The 19,592-nt window shown below is 49.9% G+C and overlaps 1 protein-coding gene and 1 non-coding gene across 16 annotated transcripts in view; both read right to left on the bottom strand.

Annotated features, from left to right (window-relative positions):
- CHD4 (chromodomain helicase DNA binding protein 4) overlaps positions 1 to 19,592 on the bottom strand; it is a 33,119-nt gene that overhangs the window by 3,730 nt on the left and 9,797 nt on the right. For 10 of the 15 annotated variants that reach the window (XM_058656149.1, XM_058656148.1, XM_004596372.4 and 7 more), the window contains exons 15-37: positions 19,048 to 19,239; positions 18,441 to 18,641; positions 18,117 to 18,254; positions 17,728 to 17,849; positions 17,429 to 17,602; positions 16,956 to 17,097; positions 16,734 to 16,865; positions 16,491 to 16,608; positions 12,822 to 12,946; positions 12,298 to 12,535; positions 11,997 to 12,172; positions 6,674 to 6,854; positions 6,503 to 6,589; positions 6,319 to 6,407; positions 6,086 to 6,219; positions 5,634 to 5,778; positions 5,356 to 5,521; positions 5,003 to 5,100; positions 4,788 to 4,917; positions 4,133 to 4,204; positions 3,701 to 3,838; positions 3,342 to 3,450; positions 3,102 to 3,234 (exon numbers count right to left, since the gene is read on the bottom strand). In XM_058656149.1, coding sequence (XP_058512132.1) covers positions 3,102 to 3,234; positions 3,342 to 3,450; positions 3,701 to 3,838; positions 4,133 to 4,204; positions 4,788 to 4,917; positions 5,003 to 5,100; positions 5,356 to 5,521; positions 5,634 to 5,778; positions 6,086 to 6,219; positions 6,319 to 6,407; positions 6,503 to 6,589; positions 6,674 to 6,854; positions 11,997 to 12,172; positions 12,298 to 12,535; positions 12,822 to 12,946; positions 16,491 to 16,608; positions 16,734 to 16,865; positions 16,956 to 17,097; positions 17,429 to 17,602; positions 17,728 to 17,849; positions 18,117 to 18,254; positions 18,441 to 18,641; positions 19,048 to 19,239 — 3,240 coding nt within the window. Of the gene's footprint in view, positions 1 to 3,101; positions 3,235 to 3,341; positions 3,451 to 3,700; positions 3,839 to 4,132; positions 4,205 to 4,787; positions 4,918 to 5,002; positions 5,101 to 5,355; positions 5,522 to 5,633; positions 5,779 to 6,085; positions 6,220 to 6,318; positions 6,408 to 6,502; positions 6,855 to 11,996; positions 12,173 to 12,297; positions 12,536 to 12,821; positions 12,947 to 16,490; positions 16,609 to 16,733; positions 16,866 to 16,955; positions 17,098 to 17,428; positions 17,603 to 17,727; positions 17,850 to 18,116; positions 18,255 to 18,440; positions 18,642 to 19,047; positions 19,240 to 19,592 lie in introns of all 15 variants that reach the window. The other 5 variants (XM_058656143.1, XM_058656147.1, XM_058656140.1 and 2 more) reach the window with 2 other exon arrangements.
- On the bottom strand, positions 5,182 to 5,319 carry LOC118760299 (small Cajal body-specific RNA 11). The gene has a single exon (XR_004996700.2). It is a non-coding gene; the product is annotated as a small Cajal body-specific RNA 11 (non-coding RNA).

Here is a 19,592-nt window from a genome sequence, read left to right on the forward strand (position 1 = left end):
AATAGGTAAATCTTTATATATAAAAAAAATGTATAAAGTATTTTTGTTGTTTATTCCCATCAATACCATTTCTTCCCCTTAAACAGCAACCCTCCCTCCCAACAGATTTACTCTTTTTCTAAAACAGGGTGCCATTTCTATTTTGTAGGATGATGTTTTCTGTAGGCATAAAATACTGTTAATTTTCCTATGATGTTTTTGAACATGCATGTGTTGTTTGTTACTTAACATTCTGTGGTGTCAAGTGGCATGTGACTGTGGTCCGGCCCACTTTTACAATGCTGGCATTCCACACTGCAGTGCTAGCTGAAGTCTCAGCTTCTTCATTTCCAATTCAGCTACCTGCTAAAGTGCCAGGAAGTCGGCTCCAGTACCTGGCCCCGCCACTACGCTAGAGACTCAAGTTTCTGGCTGGTGACTTCAGCCTCTTCCAGCTGTTGTGGCCATGTCTCTCCTATTACCTGTCACCTTTCAAATAAACAAATATGCAGGCAGAATTCTGGTTTTCGATTTATGAGAAGCATTTTACAGCCAGAGGCTGGCACCATGACATAGCAGGTAAGCCTCTGCCTGCAGCACCAACATCCCTTATGGGTACCAATTCAAGCCCCGGCTGCTCCACTTCTGATCCAGCTCCTTGTTAAGGGCCTGGCAAACAGAGGATGCTGATGGCCCAAATGCTGGGGCCCCTGCACCCACGTGAGAGATCCACATGAAACTCCTGGCTTGAGGTCAGCACACCTCAGGCCCTTGTGGCCATTTGGGGAGTGAAACAGCAAATATAAGGCTTTTGGAGGGTTGGGGGGAGAGGACCGCACACGTGTGCGGTTCTATGCACCCGTATTCCCCTCTCTTTGTAACTTTGCCTTTCAAATAAAATATTTTTAAAAAGAAGCTACTCAGTCAATGGAGAACCAAGCCAAATAAAACAAATGCCTGCTCCCTCCCTCAGTGCCAGCCAGCACCTCTACACAGCTGCTTCCCTAGTGTGGCTGACCCCACTCATGGGTGGTGGGGAGGCAGAGGGAGGGTGCGATTTACGAGGAACAATGAAGACTTGTCTATGACTGTGTGTACCATTCTCTTCTACAGTTCGCTCCCTCTCTTGGTAAATGATCACTTAACCTTCTCAGAGACTCAAGTTCAAAACATCTGTCATTTTTGAAGTCTCACTACCTTATATCTCAAATCTACAAAATCAGGACTTCACAAACTATCATCTGGGAGCCATCTGTATCCAACCCTCTGTCAGCTTTGTGTGGCCCAAGGGTCGACATTGAATTTCCAATCTTCAACTCGTGGGAAGAAAGTAAAAATAAAGACAATTTCACGCCTTGTGAGACTATATAAGCACTGCTGGTTTGATGTAGCAAACTAAGCTGCTGCTTGCCAACACCAAGATCCCATATAGAAAATTCTAGTTCAAGCCCCAGCTACTCCACTTCTGACCTAGCTCTCTGTTAATGTGCCTGGGAAAGCAGTGCAGGATGGTCCCATGCTTTGGTCCCTGCCATCCCTATGGAGACAGAGCTCCTGGCCTGGTGTGGTCCAGCTCCAGTCATCATAGCCATTTGAGGAATGCCAACAGTGGATAGAACATCTCTGTCTCTCCATCTTTTCTGTTACTCTTCCAAATACTTAAGTCTTTGTAGGACAAAAAAGATGAAGAAAATTACATGAAATTCAAATTTTAGTGTCTACATACAAAGTTTTATTGGGACACGCCTAGACTGATGTGTGTGTGTGATTCACCCTTGGCTGCTCTCACACAATGACACAGGTGGGTATCTGCAATATTAACTGTCTGTCTCACAAGGCCTGGAAATATTCACTACCCAGCACTTCAACAGAAAAGGCTTGTTGATGCCCACAGTAATCAGAACAGGCTCAGAAAATTTTCAGTGTTTTGTTTCCTGTATTCTTATCTTTTGATTTATTTTCTTACAACCAACGCAACAGCCCCAAGCTCTTAATACTTCTCAAGTTTAATCTCAGACTACATTTCCATCTCCCTGGGACCTATCAAAACCAGTCCACAAACCTCCAATGGCTGCCCATTAACTAGAGGGCAAAGTCCAAATTCTCTTTTATCTGCTGCCAACAACCCACTCGCTGATGCCTATCCTCTGCCTCTCTCCTTCCCACAGTCTGCCTCCCACCAGCACCGAGCTGGACTAGCCGTGGTTCCCCAAACACTCTCAGCTCCCTGCTTCTGCAGCTCTACTCAACCCCATCCCTTTACTTCCAACATCTGTCTCTTTCTACCCATCTTCCCAGGCCGTTCATCAAAGCTCAATCACCATGCCAACACCTGCCCCCGTCAAGCTTCGGTGCAGTTCCTCTGTGCCGGGGGACTTTCCCAATCCTTCTGGAGACCTTGGCTAACTCCCTGCTGACGCACAGGAAGGCAATTTAGCCACACAGGTGCTTCCCTGGAAAGCAAGAGTCCCTGGAGAATAGGCACCCATCTTTTTTGTCTTTGCCCCCCTGTTCCAATCACTGCTTGGCACACATCCCCTGAAGGGAGGCTGGTGTACATTTCCTGTTCCCCTGATTAAAGTCATACTCAGCTTACGGGACACATGGCTTGTCTCATGACAATCCATCTCTGCACAGGATGCCTTCACCCACCAGGAATTCTCTCTTCAGCAGCCTGAGGCCTGATGGGTTTTGAAAATGGAGCTCTGCTTTTACACTGTGCCTCACGTTTATGCCCTCCCCTTATGCACAAGAGGCATTCTCTAATCAAGAAAAAAAGAGGCCACAGGCCCCCGACGCCCTCCCTCCTCAGAGGCACAATTCCATGCCACCCCTGTATCTCTGCAGACACTGTGACCCACAGTGCTTCCCACAAATCCACCACCCTCGCCGGTGCCACTCAGCCACACTCATCTACAGCTCCTGTGCCGCTGGTGAACTTGCAAGTCTGTGTGTCTTCAACTTGATACTTAAGTTACCAGAGTACAATAGGGGAAGTTTACTGCTCTGTCAATGCCATTTCCTTTGGCTGAACAGATTCTCTTCCCTCCTAGACCAGACTGTTCTGCACGCTTGAAGCCTGCCCCTTGAGTGCGTTACTCCCTCCTCCCCACACCACTCACCTTGAACCTTCGAGCCAGGAATTTATTCTTGATCTCTAAGAAATTGCCACGATTCATTTCACCCTTGAAAGGCTCATTGAGGATGGCATAGCGTGGGTCATTCTGGATGTCCTGCCACCGGGCATAGCCATGGCTGTTAGAAAGTGCTCAGGAAAAACCCAACAGGCCAAGGGAGCCTCCTGCTGTGAGGTCTTCAGACCCCCTCCCCAGGACCCCAGAGCGGACCCAAGCCAAGGATACTTGATGATGCCAGCCAGCAGCCAGTAGTCATGCCGCCGATGCCAGATCTCGTAAGTCTTCTTGGTGACCGTGGCAGCCCGCTCTTCATTCTGCCAAAGCGAGTGCAACTCTGAGGAGGAAGTGAGGGAAGGGTGGAGAGGAGGGAAAGACCTGTGAGAAGTCAGACCTCTCAACACACTCCTGCCCCCACCCTGAGCATCGTGCCAGTTTGCTCTGCTTCTGGCTTTCCAGTTAGGAACCCAGAGGTGGGCACGATCGGCGTGGAGTTCCCCTCTCCAGTACAGGTACCCTAGCTTCCTGGCAACAGCCCCCATTTCACCTCAGATCCTTCTGAGCCCAGTAGCCTTTTGTTCCCATACCAGTAAAGCCACCATCCGCAATGTTGAACATGAAACGCTGTTTAATATTTTTCTTTTGCTTTTCATCATTTAGTTCCTTAGGGGTCTCTCCATTCTGAAGCATCACCTCTTTTTTCTCTTCTTCTTCCTTCTTCTCTTCTATGGGTGATACAGAAGAAACCATCAGCTCCACACAGAAGCCCTACCCCTTGGCCACTAGCCCCAACACTGCACACTGTAAGACATCCCAGCCACTGCTACTCTTTCTTTACACAGGGGCCTTGCAGACCCAGAGAAGGGGCCACCAGTCTCCTGATGACCAAACACAAGGACAGAGAGCTAGCCTCTTACTTGGGGAGGAACCTAGCTGCAGGCAGGCAGGCAGGCAGGGAAAACAGACTCCCGGCCTCTGGCTCTCAAGTCCTTCCAGTGCACTGCCACTTCTGCACTCACCTTTGTCCTCCACCACAATAGGAGTCAGATCTATGGCTGCCTTCTCCTCCACCTTCTCCACGTCAGCAGCACCTGGAGCAACAGACACACTGAGACCCACAGGAAGTACAACAGTCACCTGTCCCACAGCTGTCCTCCTCTAACAGTCCCACATCTGAATTTCAAGCCATAAAGCATGGCTGGAGGAGGAGTGTAATTCTGAATTAAGGGTGCAAGATCCTCTGGAGAGTCACTTCCTTCAGGCATTCCTAGAGCCCAGCAGGAAGGTCTAAGGCAAACAGGTCTGTGGTACCCGAAACTGGGGATACCAGGGATGCCACTATGGCACAGCAGGTTAAAGTGCCACCTGAGATATCAACATCCCATCCAGGCAGAGTTCACGTCCCAGCTACTCCACTTCACTCCAGCTCCCTGCTAATCCACCTGGGAAAGCACTGGAAGAGGGCCCAAGGACTTAAGATTCTACATCCATGTGGAAGACACAGACGGAGCTCCTGGCTCCTGGCTTTGGCCTGGGCTCAGCCCTGGCCATTATGGCCATTTGAGGAGTAGATGGAGCAAGCATCTCTGTCTCTCCCTCTCTCTCTGTAACTCTGCCTTTCAAATAAATGAATCTTCAAAAGAACGTTTTGTTTTTAAAAGACAACGGGGCTACCTTTGGGCTCTGTCTCCATGGGCTCCTCTGTTCGCTCTTTCACCTCCGCCTTTTCCACTTTCTCCTCTCCCTCAGGAGGTTCGGCCGCCGCCTTCTCATCCTCGGAGGCAGGGGCAGCGGGCTGTGCACACTTAAAACATAAAAACAGAGGGATGATGAAGCAGGCAGGCTGGCACCCTCCACCCTCAGGGCAGTACCCGCCACCCCCACCTTACCTCCATGGGGGCCTCAGGGACCACAGCTTTCACCTCCTTTTCCCCTTCCGTGCTCTCTTCTTCTTTGACGCTATTTTCTTCTATCTTTATTCCATCCTCTGCAGACCAAAGGAGACAATCAATTAGGAAGGAGGTCCCAGATCAGAGGCGGTCATGTCTTCCCCACCTGTACCATGCAAATTGTCCTCTCGCGCCTTTAAGACCAAGCCCCACTCGTAGGGTGGTCTCCTAAACTGAGAGGGAAAGTGCTGTGTGTCCTGCCGGCCTCCCCTGTGACAACTGAGCACAGGCGAGAAGAGATGCCTAGGCTAGGACAAGGAGACAGGAACCAAGGCTGAGACAGGCAGACTTACCAGGAGGAGCGACCGGTGCAGGAGTATTGGGCTGTGTATCCCCTGGAGTAGAGGGTGTAGGGGTCTTTGGGGAGGGTGACCCAGGTTGGGACATTTTCTTATTTTCCTCTACTTCAGCCAGTTCAGGCATGCTCCAGCGCCCATTAACATGCTCAAATTCCTGAACCTGCAGTCACAAGACAAGAAGCTCAAGACTCCGTTCCAGCCCTAGCTTCTCTCCCACTGGCCTTCCAGTTTCCCTTGAAACTTTTAACAGCAGGCAGAAGCTCAGTGCTCACCTTCTTGCGAATCAAGGACATCACACCGATTCTGGTGAGGACATGCTGACGGGACAGGCCTTCTCGGGGCACACCATCAGCAAAGGTCTCGGCCCCATCTGCTCCCGGCTCACACAAATGCCGCATAAAGAGAGAGACATAGGCCCTGTAGCAACAAAGCAGAACAAGTTCAACTCCTAGATCAGACCTTTACCCACTTACACATTATGACAACGTGCTGGCTCCCCCGATTAAGCCCACCAGCACATATGAGGGCTCGTCCGTGTGCAGCCCCTGCGCCACTCCCATGTTCTCTTCCAGGACAGGTAAGGACATAAGAACTCCTAATACAGTTTCCCCTGCCAAGGTCAGCCAAGCAAACAGCCCACTTCCCTGGACAGCTCACACCACACGGTGCAATGACCAAACAAAAGGAGCTCTTGCTCCACTGGCTGCCCCAGCCTTCAACTCACTTGAACTCTTTCTCTGACTTGCCTCGGAGATCTCTCACCAGCCACTGGGTGGTGAAAGCATCCTGCGGTGGCATCCCATAGCGCATAATTGCATTAAGAAAGGCTTTTCGCTGACGAGCATTAAAACCGAGTACCTAGAGAAGAGGAAGCCAGGTGAGAGGGATCCAGTGCCACTCCACGGAAGACTCAGTATCTAGCACTCACCACCCTCCGTCAAGTTGCACAGTACTTACTTCAATATTCCCCCCAACTCGAGCCAACAGAGGAGGCAATGGCTTATCTTTATCATTCCGCAGGCCCTTGCGACTGGGCCTGCGGGGAGCTGCAAGAAGAAAGGGATGAGTGAGTGACGCTGCACAGGCTAGAAACCAGACGAAAACAATATTGAGACAACCAGCAGCCAAGCCCAGTCCTCACCTTCTGAGCGTTCATCAAAGTCTTCATCACCTTCCTCTGAAGCCACTGAGTAATCGGACTGGTTGTCGGACTGGTCGTCCTGCCAATCTGGAGGGAGAGAGGGCAGATGAGCGGGGCCCACTGCTCTAGTGGAACGGCCCATGGGTGGGGGGCGGGGCCGGCCACACACACCTCGGTCCTCCTGGGAGCCATCATTGTAGTTGACCTGTTTACGGATTCTTTTTCCTTTGCCCAGATTTCGGGCTAGATCTTCTTGCTGCTGCTCATAATGGTGCCGCAGCAATTTCTCCCAGTAGTCAGGATCCACACTTTCTTCCTGTTTTATGATTTCCCGTTCTACCTCCTCTTCCTCCTGGGACAGAGGGTGGGCCAGGACTCAGAGGTGCTGAAGTCACACCGCCAGCTACCCCTGGCCCTCACAGTTCCCATTCCGTGACTGGCCTCTCAAGAACTTGCTGCACCTGCTTGATCTAAGAACTTAGAAGAAATTGCATTGACAGGACACGGCGCCTCAGTCCACACACTGAAGAAACACATACGAAACAGAGCCGTTATTCAAGCGAGGGATGCCCAGTGTGCCATGTTTTAACCCTTTCCATTGAGGCACACACAGCGGGGAGGCGGTGAAAAAAGAAAAAAGATTAGCAAGGCAGAATGGATAAGCTTCTGAGATACTGCAAAAGAGCTTCCTGAGAGAGAAAATGGAAGGGCCATAAGCCCTGTTCTTCAACTACCTGCAAGAAACAAAAACAAGATTACGTATACATCCTCTGGTGTCCAAACAAGGCTTCCACTCCTCTCCAAGTCTTAGAGAAGTCGTTACTGTCAGACACTGCAGGATCACTGGTGTCTCCAAGGCTGTGGTACTGGAAGGAAGCTGTAACTAACAGTGTCATATGGAAAGCAACCTAGCTGCCTGCCCATCATCATGGGAACTAACTGAAATCCAAAATACAAATTTGCTCCAAAATCTAAAACTTTTTCTCAAGAAAGTTTCAGATTTCAGAGCATTTTGGTTTTCTGCTTTTCCCACCAGGGAAGTTCAATCTATAACATCCATGCCGAGATGTGAAAGCTTCAGCATTTGTAACACCCCTGGTCCTAAGCAGAGCAGAAGTGACAATCTGTCCTTCCAGACGACGACGCAAGATTCAGCAAGAAATAAGGGCAGGGACAGCGATTTATCTTCTGACTTCTGTTCATTTCCAAGAAACATCAGACAAAATCAAGGCGAGAACCTTGCATATAACCAGTTAATTTTGTGCTTAAAAAGGCATTTGTGTGCATGTGGGTGTGTGCTTATGTGTGCAGAGCATAGAGATGAGCACATGTTATTTGTACACGCATAAAATATTTTTGCCAAGATAGGTAAGATACTGAACACACCACTTGTCCTCCAGGCAGGAAAATAGGTAGGTAAAGAGTGAAATAGATGTTTTTGTAACCATAAACCATGTGACTGCTTTCTTAGGCAGTCACCATGCGAATAACTACTCATTCAAACAAGAAATTTTAGGAATATTTCCAAAGTACACAGCAGCCGCAGCCACTAATTGGACGGTCACTTGGACACGTGTGCAGTCGCCAGCAGAGATGACCGAGTGAGCCTGCACTGTCAGTCCGTCGTGCCCAGGTGTTTTCACTGCTGCCGCGAGGCACGAGGGGCACCCCCTCAGCAGGGCAGCTTCTGGCTGAATGCCGCACTGTTCCAGAGACCTAGGTAAGGCTTGTCAGCCACAGCCACACATAGATTGAGGTTAGTAGCATCACCTTCAAGAGTAAAGACAACAGTTACAAACGAGAAAAACACAGCAAGAGGGAGGGTCAACAGGGTAAGAAAAGATATCAAATAGGACCAAGCCTGTGACAACGCAAAGAACTCAAAGTTGAGTGGTTCAAATGAGACCAGAGGCGAGAATAAAGTTTGTTCTGCAATACTTAATGTTTGAGGCTGGTGCTGTGGTATGGCACATAAAGCCCTTATCTGAGACCCCTGCATCCCGTTTGAGCACCAGTTCAGAGTCCAGAGTGCTAACCATTACACCATGGAACCACTCTGAGCACCAGTTCAAATCCTAGCTGTTCCATTTCCCATCCTGCTACCTGCTAATGCACCTGGGAAAGCAGTAGAAGATGGCAAGTACTGGATCCCTGCGCCCATGTAGGAAACTCCTGGCTCAGAGCTTCAGCCTGGTCCAGCTCTGGGAAATGAACCAATGGATGGAATGTCTCACTCTGTAAACACTACCTTTTAAATAATTATTTGTCAATATTTATTTCTGACAGAGACGAAGACACAGAACTCATCCATCTGCCCATTCATTCCTCAGGAACCGGAAACTGCATGCAGGTCTCCCACACGTGGCAAGGACACTAGTACTCGCACACCTCCCATGCTCAGTGACAAGGAGCTGGATCAGAAGCAGATCAGTGGGAACTGAACTGGCACTCTACACTTGACCTTAGCCAAAAGGCTGAGAAGCAATTGAATTGGCACTTTGATGTAGGACGCTGCCACTGCAAATGGCAGCTTAAACTGCTATGCCACAACGCCGCCAACTCACCCTTCGCTTTATGCTCTCTGCATTACTTATGAAAGCAAAACAATAGAAGCCATGCTTCTCTCAGTTGCTTATTTTTACTATGGAAGACCAATAAATAAAAACAAGAAAAAAATTGATATTTAACATACATATTTTAATTTTTTTATTTGAAAGGCAGAGTAACAGAGAGGAGAGGTAGGATCTTCCATCCACTGAGCCAATCCAAAGCTGGGAACCAAGACCTTCTTCTGGGTCTCCCACACAAATATAGGGTCCCAGGACTTGGGCCATCCTCTGCTGCTTTCCCAGGCCATAAGCAGGGAGCTGGATGGGAAGTGGAGCTGCCAGGACACAAACACAGGGCCCATATGAGATGCTAGCACCACAGGCTAAGGTGAGACTTAGCCTACTACGCCACAACTGAGAGGCCAGCATGGTAGCACAGCATGCTAATCCTCCCCTTGCAGTGCCAGCATCCCATACCAAAACCGGGCCTAGTCCGGGCTACTCCACTTCATATCCAGCTTCCTATAAATGGCCTGAGAAAGCAGCAGGGGATGGCCCAAGTCCTTGGGCCTTTGCACAAGAGCGGGAGACTGGGAAGAAAATCCTAGCTCTCAGTTTCATACAGGCTCAGCTCTGCCTACAGCGACCACATGGGCAGTGATAGTATAGATGGAAGTGTGCTCTCTTTCTCCCCTTACTCCCTCTTCCTATAACTCTTTCAAGTAAAACAAACAAATCTTAAATAAATAAATGGCAGGCGGGCAGCCTACAGCCTGGACACCTATACCCCTCATCACCACCTGGCTGGAGTGCTGGTCCCTCTGCTTCAGATCCACCTTCCTCCCAGTGCAGGCCTGACAGGCAACAGGTGAATGTGTAGCTAGTCGGGCTCCGATCACCTGAGGAACGCCAGGGTTGACTGGTGGGCTCCTGGTTTCAAGCTGGCTCAACCCTAGAATGAACCAGCAGATGAGGGCTATGTGTCTTTCCACCGTGCCAATAAATAAAACATGGCAGGTCGCATCAAAATCTCATATAGGAATGCTGACTTGAATCTCTGTTGCTCTGTTTTCAATATAGGTTGATTTTTTTTTTTTTAATATTTATTTGTGTTGGAAAATCAGATATACAGAGAGGAGGAGAGACAAAGAGGAAGATCCTCTGTCCGATGGTTCATTCCCCAAGCGGCCACAACCACTGGAGCTGAGCCAGTCCAAAGCCAGGAGCCAGAAGCCTCTTCCGGGTCTCCCACACGGGTGCAGGGTCCCAACACCTTGGGCCGATCTCAACTGCTTTCCCAGGCCACAAGCAGTAAGCTAGATGGGAAGCAGGGCCCCCGGGATTAGAACTGGCACCCATATGGGATCCCAGCGCGCTCAAGGTGAGGACTTTAGCTGCTAGGGTACCGTGCTGGGCCCAATCCAGGTTGTTTCAGATGTGCCAGAAAAGGCAGAGCAACATGGCCCTATACTTGGACCCCTGCACCCATGTGAAAGACCAAATTGGATGTCCTAGTTCCAGGCTTTGGTCTAGCTCAGCTCTGGCTATTGAAGCCACTGGAGGAATAAACCAGCTAGTGAAATATCTTTGTCTCTCCCTCATTCAATGTGTGGAACAGCTTGTTCCACTGCTGCTTGTGCCACAGCATCCCCTTGGCAGAGTATCACAGCACTGGGTTATGTCTTGGTCACTGTTTCAAATCCAGCTCCCAGCTAGTACCTGCGGAAAAGCAGCAGAAAATGGTCCAAGTATCTGGGCCCCTGCCACTCCTGTGGACGAGCCAAGGAGTATCTGGCTCCCGATCCATTCAATGCAACCATCTGGGAAAGAAACTTGTGGATAGCAACTCACGCTCAACCTCTGCCTTTTTCTTTTTTTTTGAGACAGAAAAGTTTGTATGCAAAAGGACCAGGTGAGCAGGGAAAGAGGGGAAAGCTGAGAGAAAGCTGGGAGGTGGGGGGCCTCTCAAAAGGAGAGGGAGAGACACCAAAAGTCTACTTCTGCCTTTTAAATAGGCAACCCAGTTGGGGCCGGCGCAGCTGGCTGATTCTCTACCTGGAAGCATTGGCATCCCATATGGGGAGCTGATTCCTATTTCAGTTCTTCCACTTCCCACCCATCTCCCTGACTGTGGCCTGGGAAAGCAGTGGAGGATGGCCCAAAGCCTTGGGACTCTACAACCACATGGGAGACCCAGACAAAGCTCCTGGCTTCAGATCAGCACAGCGTCAGCTGTTGCGGTCATTTTGGGTGTGAACCAACAGAGGGAAGATTCTCCTTCTCTCCTTTCTGTAAATCTGCCTTTCCAATAAACACATAAAAAAAAAAAAAAAAGTAATGTTAAATTAAAAGAAGAAAACTCACAGGGAGATATACCGCCTATGTATGAATCTGGCAACCTCGTTTTGCTCCAGAAACTTGAGACAGTATTCTAAACACTTGTTTTCAAGAGTAATAAAATGCTTAGGAGAGAATGAGCTTCTGGCAACAAGCCAGCATAACCGTTCTGTGTGTGCGAGAGACATGACGATCCATTTCCTGACAGCCAAGTCCAAGATCCTGCTGCAGGACACCTCTCCAATCACAAGGCACAAACCAGCAGCACGTTTTCGGGCACGGCCTAGGACATGCTTGGGTAACCCCTTGCTGACGTGAGCGCTGGGCCACATGAGTCCCACGGTCCAGCTTGCCCCGTGGTGGACAGCTGCTGAGGCCATCGCTCCTGCATACCAGGGTCCACCTCATTGACATTCTTGAGCTACTTCACTTTATTCATACGAAACCTCCTTTGGTTGGTCTCTGCTTTCAAAGGAAGAGGTATGCCAACTCATCAGCATATTAACATGCCGTAGGTATTTTCCTCTCAATCGCAAGTTCCATCCTAGACTCAATTCCAACGTCCAGACCAATTGCCACGTTCGGCACAGCCCTGGACCTGTACTCACCCCCATTTCTTCTTCCCGCACCACATACTGGGCCACTTTGAACGAGCTCAGATATTCATTCATGCCCTGCAACTCTGTGTCCTCAGTCTCGTCCTGGTTGCGGTCCAGCAGGCGCTCAATGGCTTTATCGTCATAGTGGATAACACTACTGTCCTCTCCCTCTTTGTTGTCTCCTCCTAGAAACAATCAGGGGACCCAAGCCCCGAAGTCAGACTTCGCAGCTGTGGTGGGGAGAGCAGGCCCTGTACAATCAGACACCCACCCTTCGGAGGCTGAAACTCAAAGTTCCTGACAAGCTCACCTCCGTCCGTGGCCTCATCCTTAAACAGCTCCTCAGTGCCAAACTTGAGGATGTCGTCAAGCTCCTGCTTGGACATGGAGCCAGTCTTGGAGCCCAGCCCGGGCCGCACCACAAGATGCGTCAGCATCATCTTCTTCTTCGCCACCTGTGTGATGCGCTCTTCCACCGAGGCCCGGGTCACAAATCGATAGATCATTACCTTCTTATTCTGCCCAATCCGGTGAGCTCTGCTGAAAGCCTGCAGTTGAGCCAGAGACAAAGGCAGAAACCTGTTTTCCTGCCGCCACATTTGCCTTCATATGGCACTTCCCCTCACACTCCAGCCCTGGACACTCTCCTCTGTTATCACGTTGCCCAGAATAGGATGACAGCCAACCCAGTCTCGAGCTCACAGGAAGGTGAATGCCATAAAAAGAATCTGGTGTTTTTCACTTCAATAGCTAATCCCAGAAGGTGGAGCCCTCACAGAGAACGCGGCATTCCCAGGAAGTTACCGTGTCCCCCGGCTGCGGCCTCTGACTCACCTGGATATCATTGTGGGGGTTCCAGTCAGAGTCATAGATAATGACTGTGTCTGCAGTGGCCAAATTGATCCCAAGGCCCCCAGCACGAGTGGAAAGTAAAAAGCAGAACTGCTGAGCACCCGGTGCTAAGAAAGAACCAAAATAAATAAATAAAATTATGAGGCGTGTGTCCAAATTCCAATGAATAAATGTGGAAGGAAGGTCAGAAATACAAACCTCAACAAACAGTACAAAGGCTGTGAGAAGCTCCACCAGTTAACACTGAAATCAACGTGCAAGCTTAAAGAGAAACTGCGCATTTGCAAAGTCTCAACAACTCCAGACACTCAACACTTAGGAGGGGAAGAAGAGATAACAACTCCGTAAGCAGCACCTTAACCAACTGGTCATCCAGCAACGAACATGGTGTCCAACCCAGTACAATGGCTCAACTGGCTAATCATCGACCTTCAAGCACCAGGATCCCATATACCCCCCTGTTCAAGTCCCCTGCTCCACTTCCCATCCAGCTCCCTGCTCATGGCCTAGGAAAGCAGTTGGGACTCTGCACCCGTGTCGGAGATCTGGAAGAAGCTCCTGGCTCCTGGCTTCAGATTAGCTCAGTCAGGGCTACTGCAGCCATCTGGGGAGTGAACCAGTGGATGAAGAGCTTTATCTCTTCTCTCTGTAAATCTGCTTTCCCAGTAAGAGTAAGTAAATCCTGGGGCCAAAAAAAAAAAAAAAAGTGTGGTGTCCAACCCGAGTCCTGTGCTGTTAAGGACACACAGTATCACCTGCACAGCACTCTCACCCTTCCTGATGTCACCGAGACCATTAGACAAATCCACGTCAGAGACAATTTATAAAACTGGCTAGTAGTCAGCAGCAGCACCAGCACCAGGAGAGGGTGTTCTGCCTTGGGCTGCCCATAGCCCTTATCAGGCTGCCAGGGCTCAAGTCCACAGCCCACTCCAGCCTCCAGCATCCTGCTGATGTACGCTCCGGAAGGATGCAGCTGATGGCTCCCGTGGCTGCATCTCTGCTACCCATGTACAAGACCTACACCAAGTCCCTGGCTCCTGGTTTCAGCCTGGCCCAGCCCCAGCTGCTGCAGGCATTTAGGAAATGAACCAGCAGATGAGAGCTCTGTCTAGTTTACCTCTCCCAAAATGAAGCAGTCAGGTTCTTAGGGGCTGGCCTTTGGTTAAGCAACCTGTTAAAACACCAGCTGTGGAGACTGCTTCCCACACTGGAGTGTCTGGTTCTAGTCCCAGCTCTCCTACTTCTTGAGTTCATTTGTTGTTTCTCAAAAAAAAATTTTTTTTTTCATTTAAAGGAAAGTATCCTAGGGGCTGGTATCCTGGCATGGTGGGTAAAGGTGTTGCCTGCAAGTTTAATATCCCACATGGGCACTGGTTCACCTCTCAGCTGCTCCACTTGTGATCCAGCTACCAGCTACCAGTTTGGGAAAGCAGAAGATGGTTTAAGTGTTTGGACCCTTGCCACTCCCGTGACAGGCCTAGAAGAACTTGCAGCTCCATCCTGGCCCACCCCTGGCTGTTGCAGCCACCTGGGAAATAAATCAGCAGAAGACGACTCTCTCAAGACTCCCTTCTTTCCTCCCTTTCTCTGTGACTTTCAAATAAGCAAATCTTAGATATATATTTAAGAGAGGCCAGTATGTAGCACAGTGATTTAAGCTGCTGTCTGCAAAATTAGCACCTAATAAGGGTGTCAGTTTGAGTGTCAGCTGCTCCACATCCATTCCAGCTCCCTGCTACTGTACCCGAGTAAGCAGCAGGATGGCACGAGCACTCGGGCCCCGTTACCCACATGGGAGACCTAGACACAGCCCCAGGCTCCTGGATCTGGTCTAGGCCAGCCCTGGCCACGGCAGTCATTCAGGGAAGGCGCTAGTAGATGGGTGATCCCGTTTTCTCTCCCTAGCTCTTCCAAATAAATACATAACTCCTTTGTAAAAAGGAAATAAAAAGAATAAAAGTTATTAGTGGGATCTGGGACTGGACCCTGGAAGAAAAGAAGAAAAATGACATTAAGGGGAAAAGTGGCTATATTCTCTTAAGTCCTTAGTTTACAATACCAGAATTAATTCCCTGAATCCATACTTTGGCTATACAAGTATCTTCAAAAAAAGTTCATAAAATTTTGTCCTATGGGAGTAGACTGGCTTAATTGCTAAGTCCACACTTCAACAAGCACGTCTCACTTTCTCACTCCAGTATGCTCCCAGTGCAGACCCCAGGAGGCACCAGGTGATGACCTGTGTAAATGGGCTCCTGACAGCGCATGGCAAACCCGGCCTCAACTCTGGATTCAACCCCAAGCTGTGACGGGCATTTGGAGTAAACCAGCAGATGGAAGCACTATGCTGCCTTTCAAATAATTTTTTAAAAATGTATTATGAGGGGCCTGGCACAGTAGCCTGGCAGCTAAAGTCCTCACCTTGAATGCACTGGGATCCCATTTGGGCGTCGGTTCTAATCTCAGCAGCCTCACTTCCCAGCCAGCTCCCTGCCTGTGGCCTGGGAAAGCAGTTGAGGATGGCCCAAAGCCTTGGGACCCTACACCCGCGTGGGAGACCCGGAAGAGGCTCCGGGTTCCTGGATTGGCTCAGCTCCGGTCATTGTGGTCACTTTGGGAGTGAACCAGAGGACGGAACTTTCTCTCCTCCTCTCTGCAATCTGACTTTCCAATAAGAAAAAAAATCTTAAAAAAAAAAAAAAAAGCCAGGAAACCCAACTCCCCTTCCACATGAGTGGCAGGAACCCAAACTGGGTTGTCATCCACTACCTCCCAGGCCCATTACCAGGGAGCGGAGCCAGAGGGAAGACGGCAAAGACCTAACTGGCACTCCACTGCAGGACATGGGACCCCAAGCAGTGGCTTAATCTGCACAGCGCAACGCTCGCTCCTTGAAGGAGCCACAACTAAGTTTATACTAGAGTGAATTCTGACAGGTATAGTGAACTTTCTGTACTGATTTTATTACTTTTAAGTAAGTTTTTAAGTAAACAAAATTTTTTCAAAAGTAACAGCATCTACAGAGCCAGGTAAGTCTGCCACGAATTTGCTGTTTGAGTTTCTGTAAGTCCTGAACCCCCTCAGTCTCCAGGATAGACACAATGAGGAGGGACAGATAAATGTTCTCTTCTTTCCAGCAGAAAGAACATTGGCTTAAAAGAGAAAACCATCTGTCTGGAATAGTCTGCCACATTCCTCCAAGGACAACATTCTGCAGCGTTACTCTCGACCACACCTGACGAAGACCTGTTCCTAAGAGGATGGACAGCCACGCGAGGACTAGTTATCAGTGTCCAGACAAAAGAGAATGAGGGGACCTGGCGCGATGGCTAAATCCTCGCTTTGCAAGCACAGATCGTATCCTGGCTACTCCACTTCCCATCCAGCTCCCTGCTCGTGGCTTTGGAAAGCATTAGAGGATGGTCCAAACCTTTGGAACCCTGCACCTGTGTGGGAGACCCAGAAGAAGCTCCTGGCTTCAGATGGGCTCAGCTGGGGCCACTGAGGCCATTTGGGCAGTGAACTAGTGGATGGAAGGATATTTCTGTCCTCCTTCTCTCCATTAAATCTAATACACCTTTATAGTAAAAATAAATAAAAAAGGGGGGGGGGGAATGAGGACGCCTGGGGCTAACTCCCTTCCCTTACCATTGAAGCGGTCAATGGCCTCCTGACGCATGTTCCCAGTGATCCCACCATCAATCCGTTCGTACTTATAACCTTCGTGCTCCAAGAAGTCCTCTAACAGGTCCAGCATCTTGGTCATCTATTAAAAAGAGCAGTTGAGTTATGGCCAAGGTGGATGTGAAGCCCTCTCCTCATGTTGACACGGCTGCCTCAGTCCAGCAGTCCTCCAAGCTCCCAGTCCCGCCCAGGCAAGCAGCATGATACCTGAGAGAAGATGAGGACACGATGTCCACCCTCCTTAAGGTTCTTCAGCATCTTCTGCAGCAGCAGCAGCTTCCCAGATGCTCTGATTAGGGCACTGCCATCATACATGCCATTAGGCATCTTAGGGGCTTCCTGCGGACAGACGCCAAGCAGCAAACCTTGGAAGGTGGCTCACCTGGCGGATTTTCACTCCAGGTAGGGCCAAGAGGCGGCACAACCTACCATTGCAGCCACAGGGAAGAGATATGGGTGGTTGCAGCACTTCTTAAGGTCCATGACGACATTCAGCAGGGAGACCTGGTTGCCGCCACCTCGAGCATTGAGGGCTTCGAAATTTCGGGTAAGGATGTATTTGTAGTACTTCCTATTTGGCAAGACAGACAGGTCCGATTCAAGGGCAGTCAGCTGACTGAGGTGTTTAGTACACCAGCCTGAGGTGTGCTGAAGCATCTCACTTTAGGGTTAGGAAACCTAACAAGCTCCACTGTCTACCGCTGCCAGTTAACCATGGGGAGGCAGCTAAGGAAGGACTACCTGCTCGGGCTCCCTGCCTTCAGCTTCCCCCAGGCCTTGCTGGCTCCTGTCACCAGCTCCCAGGAAGCTGAGTGGAGGCAGGAGGAAGAAACATCGCAGAGTGGCAGATGCCTGACTGCATTTGCAAAATGGAGGTTATGTTTCCATCCCGCCCAACTCACTTCTGCATGGGACTCAGCTCCACGCGCACGATGAGCTCTGTCTTGGATGGCATATTCTTGAACACGTCAGCCTTAAGCCGCCGCAACATGTGAGGCCCCAGCATGTCATGTAGTTTTTTAATCTGGTCCTCTTTGGCAATGTCAGCAAACTCCTCCAAGAATCCCTCCAAATTGCTGTAGGAAGAAAGGAGAGAAAGCAAACTGTTGGAGAAAGACGATGGAAGGAAAGGAACGCAGGACACAGCACGGTAACCAGAGGAAGTAATGGAATTACGAGCCGAAGGTGGAGATACACTTACTGGAACCTCTCCGGGGTGAGAAAGTTGAGCAGATGAAATAACTCTTCAAGGTTGTTTTGCAGTGGAGTTCCAGTCAGCAACAGCTTGTGCTGCAGTGAGTAACCATTCAAGACCCTGAAGAACTGGAGCAGCAGATGGAGAGAGGTGAGACGCAATGAGAGCTCTGCAAAACCTCAAGCTGTTCCACTGCCCAAGACTTGGGCCTCCCACTCCCACCATCATCTCTTCCAAAGCCTAGCCATGAAGAGCTGTCACGAGGAAGGAAGGCAAACACAGGTTGGGCGGGGGCAGAGAGGAGGGACCAGTTTTCCTTTTTTTCTCCTGGAAGGGTTCCCCTCAATGAGGAAGTGGCACAGGAAAGAAAACTCAAGACCCTCTCTACTGCTCACCTTAGACTGATTATTCTTCAGCCGATGGGCTTCATCCACAATGAGGCAGGCCCAATCAATAGAACCCAGAATAGCCATGTCAATGGTGATCAACTCATAGGACGTCAGCAGCACATGGAATTTCACAGATGCCTCTTTCTGCACAGGAGGGGAACCTGGTCACGAGTGGTCAGCTCCCCAAGCAATAAGGACAACCAGCAAACTGGCAGGAGCCTCCCCCTCCCAAGGTAATCCTCTCACCTCACCCAGAGCAGGTCACAAAGCAGACAAGCTAAGCATCAAGCAGCCACTACCCCAGAGAGCAGCCGCTTTCCACCGTCATACCTTCATGCGAGAGGCCTTCTTGCCACCACGGATGGCGTTGTCTTCAAAGGAGAACTCATTCTCCCGGATGATGGCACGGCTGTCCTTGTCGCCCACATAGGTTACCACATACATGTCTGGAGCCCACATTTCAAACTCCCGCTCCCAGTTGATGATGGTGGAAAGAGGAGCACTCACTAAGAAGGGGCCTTTGGAATGACCCTTTGAAGAGAACAAGCAGAGTCATGACATGACCAAGGGCCTCAACACGCCACAACTGAGCCAATCTCTCCAGGCCCCCGAGCGAGCAGAGCTGCTGAGTGCTAGCTGCTGCTCCCCTTACCTTACATCTGAACATCTGCCCATTCCTTTCCAAAACGTGACAACCCACATGGACAGAGGCCTGGAAAGCCTGCTGCTTCTAAGCCTTTCCACACGAATTCCACCCTTGAGTCCATGGACCTCCCTCAACAGTTCATGTCCCTGGGACTGCCCTGAGTCCTCACTGTGTCCATGCCTATCTTGCTATCGCTCAGATTCTTCCAGGTCAGACTGTTTCTCTTTTCTCTCTCCTCCAACTATAAACACAAACACCCTCATGAAAAACCCAGAGCCCAGCTCTCCTCACCTCCTTATAGAGGGAATAGAGGAAGACAGCTGTCTGGACAGTCTTCCCAAGGCCCATCTCGTCGGCCAGGATGGTGTCAGTGCCCTGAGCCCAGGAGAACCGTAGCCAGTTCAAGCCCTCCATCTGATAAGGATGCAGAGTTCCACCGGTGGCATCCAGGTACTCTGGCTGTCGCTCATACTTCACTGTTGGCTGAAGGATTGAAAGAGCAAAGTCAGGCGCTGGCAAGGACTTTCCTTTTCCCCACGACAGAGCAGCCACCTTCCGCACATCCTCACTAGCTCTTCCTAGGTGGGCTACAGAGCATTCGGGGGAGAAATCTCCCTGTCGGTTGCTGCAACTCTGTGTCTAATTTGGGATCAAGGGGAAGCAAGGAAACTAACCTACCAAGCAGATCACCGAAGAAAAACACATCCTCCCATTTCCTAGCACTATGGTGAACTTGACTGGTCAGGACGCACCTACCAAGTAATTGCATATCCCTCCTGGACTCATTCTTTTATCCTTGCCTGTCCTCACACTGTGATACACAAAAACAAGATGAC

This window comes from Ochotona princeps, chromosome 27, assembly GCF_030435755.1.
Source record: "Ochotona princeps isolate mOchPri1 chromosome 27, mOchPri1.hap1, whole genome shotgun sequence".
Lineage (NCBI taxonomy): Eukaryota > Metazoa > Chordata > Mammalia > Lagomorpha > Ochotonidae > Ochotona > Ochotona princeps.